Source organism: Vigna unguiculata, chromosome 11 (genome assembly GCF_037176805.1).
Source record: "Vigna unguiculata cultivar grain cowpea cultivar isolate G323 ecotype 2 chromosome 11, ASM3717680v1, whole genome shotgun sequence".
NCBI classification, from domain to species: Eukaryota; Viridiplantae; Streptophyta; class Magnoliopsida; order Fabales; family Fabaceae; genus Vigna; species Vigna unguiculata.
This window is the reverse complement of record NC_140802.1, coordinates 36,226,128-36,235,175: the sequence shown is the minus strand read 5'-3', so window position 1 is coordinate 36,235,175 and position 9,048 is coordinate 36,226,128. Positions and strand designations below refer to the sequence as shown.

General features: G+C 33.9%; 1 protein-coding gene across 1 annotated transcript; it reads left to right on the top strand.

The window, feature by feature from the left end:
* The first annotated feature begins 2,314 nt into the window (after window positions 1–2,314).
* On the top strand, window positions 2,315–8,738 carry LOC114169276 (uncharacterized). Its single transcript, XM_028054351.2, has 3 exons — window positions 2,315–2,601; window positions 4,115–4,402; window positions 7,304–8,738. Exons 1-3 carry the CDS (start codon window positions 2,470–2,472, stop codon window positions 8,486–8,488), a joined length of 1,605 nt encoding a protein of 534 aa, XP_027910152.1. The 5' UTR covers window positions 2,315–2,469; the 3' UTR covers window positions 8,489–8,738.
* The last annotated feature ends 310 nt before the right edge of the window (window positions 8,739–9,048 follow it).

The window sequence follows — 9,048 nt, the reverse complement described above, 5'->3', positions numbered from 1 at the left end:
CCATCTTAATCTTTAGTCTAACCCAACTAAAAATTTAAATTGAAAATTTGGATTGGATTTTTTGGATTATCCACATTTAAAAATCTTGATTTATAAAATGGATATCCAATCCATAAAATATATAAAATATAGATTAGATTGAAATCCATATCCATTAAATGGATTTTAAATGGATTGAATTTTTAAAAAAATGGATTATAAATGGATTGGATTGGAGTAAAAGTGGATTGGATCAAGAAAATTAGATTTTTTGCTCACCCCTAGTTGTGTGAATACAATTTGTGATGAGATATGTATAGTAGTGATGTTATTTGTTATTGAGATATGAAAAATGAATGGATACATGTGTGATAAAATGATTTGATTTAGCATAAACTAAATTGACATATCAATTGGGTCAAATTGGCTTAATGACATGTTGTTTTAGAATAAATATATAATTCTTTTAGCTTGAGAAATAAAATGAAAGGCTCAACTTGAATCAATTTGAGACAAACCTAAAAATTCATTGAGTGAAATTCCAAATTTTTAAATTTCAAAGAGCTCAAGCTCTTTTATTCATTGGATGAACTAATAATCGTTGGATGAGCCTTCTGAAAAAGACGGTCAGGACTTGGTTTACTTGACAAGTAAAACACTCATTTGAGTTGAGATAACTTTTTCATTTTATTTAAATGTGTGAATTATTTAAAATAATTTATATGATTATTAAAATATTTACACATTTATTTTAATTTATTAAAGTATATTATTTTTGTGCATACCTAACCTAAAAATAGGTCCATAAAATAAGCTTAAAACCAGACTCGATATCATCTAAAAATAATAAAGATCCATTGAAATAATAATATCACCTAAAATATTGGGAAGACATGTTGTTATAAGTGTTATATGTTATTATTTATAGGAATTTAACAAAATCTGGTAATATATTCTCTTTATTCATGGATTATAAAGATCTATGAATATATCTTTTGTCACAAGTAATATTTACTCAACACTTAATATTACTTCATAATTAGACATTATTTATCTACTACTTTTATTAATTTGAGTGAGAGTCTTTTGCAGATGATTTTTTCTCCACTTTTACTAACGAGCTCAAACTACAGTAGCTTTAAACCAATGACCTAATCATTCGAGGTCTTTCCATCCACCTCAAAAGCTACTTAACGGTTTTTAATAAAAACAATTTCTTAAATTAATTAATTATATATATATATATATATATATATATATATATATTGATAAATCATATTTTTGGTCTCGATGTATATTCACAATTTGTTATATATCTTTTGTACTTATTATATTTTTTTATTCAAATAGCAACTAAAGAGCATAATTATCTCCAACTAAATATACTTCAGGAATATAAAAAAGATTTTATACTTGAAGGTGTTTTTTTATTGCTACAATTCATCTATACGTTCTCTTTAAAACATTATATTTTTCAGTATAATAAAAATAGAGTCTACCTCACTTCACCCTTATATGTATTTCTTTATATTTTATTCAAAAAAAATTTACAACTTATTTATTTATTTTATATTCTTCTTAGAAGATACTTAATTTTTTTAATGTTTATGATAACATATATCAATTAATATAACTTTCAATCCATTAACTATTGTATAGGGACCAGTAGTTTGTTTTTCAAACATCTAAAAATATTAATAGAATATAATAAACAAATTTTGGAGTGGTTTTTGTGAAATACTTTCTTTCTGGTACTCTAATAATACAAAAGTCAATCATATGGCCCTAATATAAAATTTTGAGAGAAGACAATTAAATTTTATTTTATAATAATGAATGAGTGACACATTACAGTACACACCAAAATCAAGAACCTCTCAACAACTAAAAAACAGTGGTCGGTGCATCTCATCCTTATCCTCTCATCTTTTCCAACACAATTCCTCTCATTTTTTAAACGTTTCTTTTATATTTTTTTTCTTTCTCACACCTTTTATTTTTTTTATCATAAATATAAATAAAATGGCTAAATGATTTTTTTATCTGAATATGTGAATCAATTAATAGTAGTTTATTTATTAAAATAGTGAAAATTTTAATTTAGTTCTCGGATTTTGAAAAAAATTACAATAGCTATATCCTTTTGTAAATTATTTGAATTTATTTTGACGTATTTTAAATTAATTCAACATTAGAAAGCAAAGTAGAAAAACTGATTTATAATTAGCTTCTATAAGTGAATATAATTATCATATTTTTGTTATTTTAAATCTTATAAGTTCGTATATCTATAAAAACCCTACCATTTTCTCCTTTTTAAAAAGTGTTACCAACACGATACTTGGTTTTGCGGAAAAGCAAAGTAACGACGCAGCATTCGATACACATCTTCTTCTCTCTCTCTCTGAAGATTGTTTCTCTCTCTTCGGACCCTTTTCTCTCTGAATTCATTCTTCTGTACGCATCATCCATTATCTTCAAGCTCCGGTCATGGCGTCTGGATCATCGGGTCGCGGAAACTCTGCCTCCAAAGGGTTTGATTTCGGTTCAGACGACATCCTCTGCTCCTACGATGACTACGCCAACCGCGATTCCAGTTCCAACGGCAATCACGCGGATCCGGTAATTGCTCCCAATTCAACTATGGTATATTTACCCATGTGCCCTTTGCGTCAATTCGTGCGTTGACTCGCGCGTTTATGGTTTCTAAGGGCAAGTTCAGAACATGGGTCTCGGCCGCTTGGAGTAAAAGTTGTTAGGGTTTTGGGAAGTTATCCTTTTTAGTGATAAAGGTTTAATATTGATGTTGGAGGTTTCTATTTTGTTGTTTGTTTGGTTCGATTCTTTATATCTCTGATCGTGGTTTTGGTTATAATTTGTTGAGACTGGATTGTTATTTGGGTCTTTATGTTGTTTGCGGTAAGTGAATAAGTTGCTTGGAGTTGAAATTGTGAAGATTGGAGTGACTTGCTGAGTTAGGGTTGGTGACATGTTAGGATGTGAGTTCGAGGTTGTAAGAATGCTTTAGTGAAATTTTGTGGTGCAGGAATGTGAAGCTGATTTCTTCAGGTGTTGTGGAATTCCTTCTGGTTGGTGAAGTTACTTTTGACTTATTGGGGCAACAGAAGTTTTAATTATTTCGTTGAGGGTTTATTTGGATTGTTGAATGGTGGATGTGTTGTTGGGAGTTATAATAGGAAAAGTTCGAGTGACTTGCTGAGTTTTGGGTTTATGCTGTTCTGTAATGGCTAGTGAAATCTTAGGTTGTGAGTTCGTTGTTGTAATGGAAAGTTTTAGTGAAGTATGAGTGTTTATCTGTGGGCCCAAGGTATTTTGGAGTTTATTTAGGAGTGTGGATTCTGGTGTGGGGTGGATGAATGCATTAGCTGTTTGACTTTGAAAGAAGAGAAGTATATTGATTGGATGTGAGAGGAAAAAGGAATGTTCTTCTGTAGTGTGCATTTGTCTCCTGAGTGTTGGGTTTTCTTTATCCGTACACATGGTTGAGTTTTTCATATGCAATTTGAAAACATTGATGTGTGAGATGTACGGGGTCAACATGGTTGTCAGCTGGGAGAAATAGAATCAATGAGGGATTGTGTCCAAGTGTACCACTTATATATGTTTTTTTGGCAATTCAGATGCTGGGATGCTTTTAATTTGTGCACTTAGATAGGTTGATAATCATGGTTCACTGTATGTTTGGAATATAATTGATCAGTCCTCATATACAAAACTAAAACTGATGTGTTATTTACCTTTTATGGTGTAGATATACGAGGATGAATGTAGGTAATAGGTCAATTCCTTGAATCATGTCAATAAAGGAATTGTGAAAATTAGAGAAACACCATAGTTTAAGATGAGGATACTGATGATAACATAATTTTTGTTTTATGCTTAAAGTGGTAAAGTGATATTATCCCATTGAATCAAATTGCTTATTATGGGTAACCAGAGTTTTTTGTTTACTCATAACTATTGTGCTTGCTTTCTTCTGAGTTTTCTTTACAATTCTACAATTCTCAAGCTTAATGTTTCCTATATGCGGCATATTCTTGTACTGGTTATGAGCCACATGTACCTTATATACCTCTCTGTCTTTTCTAATCTCTTATCCACAAATATTCTGCAGGATTTTCACAAAGCAAGGATGTCGAGGACATCGATGTTTCCTGCTACTGCCTATAATCCACCTGAAGATTCTTTAAGCCAAGACGTGATTGCGACTGTAGAGAAGAGTATGAAAAAATATGCTGACAACCTCATGCGTTTTCTAGAGGGAATTAGTTCAAGGCTATCACAGTTGGAATTATACTGTTACAATCTTGACAAATCTATTGGAGAAATGAGATCAGATTTAACTCGTGATCATGTGGAGCAAGATTCAAGGCTGAAATCTCTTGAAAAGCACCTTCAAGAAGTAAGTCACTATAATAATTTGTAATATCTATAATAGTTTGTTAACAATTAACATCGAAATTATATTGTGCTGTTACTGACATCATTCCATCTTATCTTCCAATTTTATCCTCCTCCCAAAACTTTGGGGTGTTGTATGATGGAATATAAATCATTGATATAATTATAATCATTAATTTTCTATTTTACTCATTCATAAGTGGTATTGCAAACCCTTTCCTTTTTATCTTCTCAGCCAGCATTCCTCCCATCCGTAGATATGTTTCCCCATAGTGTCATCAAGTCACATAATAACCTGCTAACTGCCAGATTATATGATATTTTATAAGCATAATAGAGACAAGGACAAACAAAGGGGTATAGATTGACACAATTCTATGAGATATAAAAGTTTTTTTCCTTAAATGATTTTGATTTGATTGAATCAACTTGTATTTGGATCTGGGGGTGTTATTTTGATAGTTTGGACAAATCTTTAGTTGGATTATATTGGATGGATAGAAAAGAATCCATTAATGCTTTTGTGATGTGTCAAAAAATGCATTGAAAAGAAATCCAATTGATCCATGTTCAATTTAATCAAAACCATCATCCATTGATCGCTAACTCCATTAATCACAATAACCCCACCCATCCTACCCATTTATTTCTGTTAACTAAAATAGGTGAACTGGATGTACTAATAGGGATTGTTTTGCCAACCCACTAGTGTAATGTTCGTGAACTCAACTCGGAGATTTAACTCATAAACTTGGAAGGGTTTACTCAATGTAAAAAATAATATTAAAAAGTCTATTAACGACGAATTGCATGAGATTATATTTTTTAGGATTATATTTTAACTTGATAGTAAAGAAAAGTAGCAGCCACAATAAGAAAGTATAATAGTACAATAGTGCTAAAATAAGATTAAACATAGCATGAATGACCAAGTCATATATGAATTCATAAAAACGCAAGTTCTTAAACTGAAAGCATTTGAAGCAGAAGTTAATTTCTTCAAATAGTTTGAGTACTAACAAAAACTGTTGAGTATAGTCAACGAGGGGAATTTTATGTTGATTTTGAACTTGCTGACTTGCTTCTTGACTTGAGAAGTTACACAAGTTTACAAAAATTTAAAGAGTTTGTGAGTTTACTTAGAAAAGAGTTTGAAAGTGAGTTAACTTGCTTTATCTACTGGGATCGAGCGCTCGTAATAGGTTAGAGTTCACTCCAGAGTGTGGCAACCTTGAAAACCCTACCCAGTCTACCATCATCAACATAAAATTGCCTCCGTGTGAAGGGTAATTGCCTCCGTGTCTCTATCTTCATTGAAAAGTTGGTACTTCTTAGGGCCATTTGTGCAGAATGATATTTTGATATATCAAATTCTAACTCAACTCTGTCCAAAGCATTATTTTATTACCAATATAATTTAGCTTCTTTCTATTGAAGTTAAATTGCTGTTATAATCTTTAGTTGCTTCTCTCTTTATTTTTCTTGGCACATATTTGGTGAAGAGGAAATGAGTGGGAAAGAGAGAATGACGGAGAGGTTAAATAGATCAGAAATGGGGGAATTTTTTGGTTTGGTTTGGTGGAAATGGGAAGAGACAGAAAAAAAGGTGTATCTTTGTTTCCTGGCTATACTGCGTGGAATTGTGAGTGGGGAGACAATTGGACCTTGTGGTTTGAAACTGTTGAAATTGTGATGGTGTTTAAAACCACCAATAATGTTTTATGGTTGATTTTAAAAAGCATAATTGATTTTCACTAATCACAATAGGTTGTGTGAATTAAAAATCAATTAACAAGGAACATTTTTATATATTTTTCCTTTCCTTTTTTTCATATCTCTTTATCTCTCTTAAAATGGACATTCATATATCTCTTTTTTTTGTCATCTATTCTTTTCCTTCTCACCACAAACACACTGAGGGTAATACGGGGATAATAGTCATAGTAATTTATTCTGTTTCATTCCCTTTTCAAACAATGGACTGAAAATTTATTCTTTCTTGCCATTAAATATCTAAGGTAGTTGTTGTATTCTATTTCATATTTTTCTCTGCTCATCATTAGATATTCAAAAGAATCATAGTGTGTACTCAACTTGAAATTAAAAGAAAAGAATGTGTGCTCATCATTAGATATTTTATCAGGTGCATAGATGCACTGTAACATACATGTGTTTCATATGTACCTGGTTGACATGCATACCACATTACCACCAGAGTAGCACCTACTTCCTGGCTCATTTCAAAACGCAAATCTCATTATCCTTGTGGAAATGTAATCTAGCCAAAAAGTACCCGTGTAATCAACAGTCAAAACCCTTTACAAAGTTGGACCTGGATAAAAAGGCACCGCTGTTTTCTTTGTTGAAAATCAACTCTTCAGAGAGATCTAAATCAGTATTTAATGATTTCCAGTTGATTTTTCTTCATCTTTCTCAATCTCTGATTCTTCAGCTAGGATATCCAAGCACAGCCATGAGGTAATTTCAAAAGAAGTTATCTCCAATTGTGTTGCGGGATATTCTGGTGTGTTTCTAGCTTGCTTAGTGCTACAAGTGGTAGGGGTCCTTTGTGTTGAATATAAGGAGTTGTGTGGGATGTAAACCAAATGGTTTAGTTGGTCTTAAGATAGATCTCTAGCCCAGCAAGGATTTGGACTAGAAGTACCATTCTGGGCAGGATTTTTGGGTTTGGCTTAGTAATGTGGACCTAGAATATTAGTCGTTGTCTGAATTTTCAAACCCAGCCATAGTCTTATCTCAATTTGCAGATTCTTAATATACTTTGTCCATCAAGATTAACAATTGCCTACCCTATGCAGTATTACTAAATTAAGAATTCATTACTACTGGTATAAGTTGAACAGTACTCCCAACCTTAAACTCTCTTATGCTGCTTCTGTAGGTTCACAGGTCTGTACAAATTTTAAGAGACAAGCAAGAGCTGGCTGACACTCAGAAAGAATTGGCCAAGCTTCAACTTGCTCAGAAAGAATCATCTTCCTCCACCCATTCACAGTCCAATGAGGAGAGATCATCACCAACCACAGATCCTAAAAAAACTGACAATCCATCTGATGCAAACAACCAGCAGTTGGCTCTTGCTCTACCTCATCAAATTGCCCCTCAGCAGCAGCCTGCAGCGCCTCCTGCTCAGGCTCAGGCACCTGCACCAAATGTGACTCAAGCCCCTCAGCAGCCTCCTTATTACATGCCTCCCACCCCTCTGCAGAATCCACCTGTGCCCCAGCTTCCCCAGAACCAATATTTACCTTCTGATCAACAATATCGAACTCCCCAACTTGTGGCCCCACAACCAACACCATCTCAAGTAACACCGTCCCCACCTGTGCAACAATTTTCTCACTATCAGCAGCAACAGCCACAGCCACAACAGCAGCAGCTCCAGCAGCAACAACAATGGTCACAGCAGGTACCATCACCTCAGCCACCCTCAATGCAATCGCAAACAAGACCCCCCTCTCCTGCTATGTACCCTCCATATCAGCCAAATCAAGCAACAAATCCATCACCTGCAGAAACACTACCAAACAGCATGCCCATGCAAGTGCCATATTCAGGAGTTCCACCACCAGGATCTAGCCGTGCTGACACAATACCATATGGATATGGAGGAGCTGGAAGAACAGTTCCACAACAGCCTCCACCCCAGCAGATGAAGGGTTCTTTTCCTGCACCTCCAGGTGAAATGTATGGACCTACTGGCTCTCTCGCGGCCCTTCCTCCTCCTAGTAGTGCATACATGATGTATGAGGGTGAGGGAGGAAGAACACATCATCCACCACAACCTCATTTTACTCAACCTGGATATCCTCCGACAAGTGCTTCCCTTCAGAACCCCCCAAGCCATAATCTTATGGTTCGAAATCCCAACCAGTCGCAGTTTGTTCGCAACCATCCCTACAATGATTTGATTGAGAAATTGGTGAGCATGGGATTCAGGGGTGACCATGTTGTGAGTGTGATCCAGAGGATGGAGGAGAGTGGTCAGGCCATTGATTTCAATTCGGTACTTGACAGGTTGAATGTGCATAGCTCTGTGGGTCCTCAGAGGGGATGGTCAGGGTGATGAACAACTTTTTCTGAACAACACTTGTCTGCCAAACTAAATACTGTGTTCAAACCCTCAAATCATTGCGTGTTTTAGTATGCATTGAATAAAAGTTTTTATGTAATGTGATGGTTTATCTTCCTATGTAAAAAATGCCTTGAGATGTGAGGATTTGTCTAGTATTTATGCAGAAAATCCTCCACTTGCTCTTTTCTATTTTTTTAACTTATATTTTAAAGAAGTATATGAAACTTTAGATTATTGGTAATGCCCTGTTTGTCATTTCACCACTAAAGAGAGTATTTACTTTATCTGTTCAATATATTTCTTATTAGTTATAATAACATGTATGAAAAAAGTTTAAGTTTAGGGGTAAAACTTTCAATCATTAGTAAAGGTTGATTCTAGTCTTTATATTTTAAAAATGGGGTTTTGATTCTTGTACTTTCTAGACTGTAGTAATTTGGTCTTGTGTCAGGTCAAAATGATAAATAGGGTAAGGAATAAAAATTTTAACATTTTATGATTGCAAAGACTTAAGAAGTTGTCCCGTATGGACTAAGACTAGTCTTTATAAA

Coding starts and splice junctions, on each gene's coding strand:
- LOC114169276 (XM_028054351.2), top strand. CDS start 2,470: ATGGCGTCTGGATCATCGGGTCGCGGAAACTCTGCCTCCAAAGGGTTT. Junction 2,602..4,114: donor ACGGCAATCACGCGGATCCG/GTAATTGCTCCC, acceptor AATATTCTGCAG/GATTTTCACAAAGCAAGGAT. Junction 4,403..7,303: donor TTGAAAAGCACCTTCAAGAA/GTAAGTCACTAT, acceptor CTGCTTCTGTAG/GTTCACAGGTCTGTACAAAT.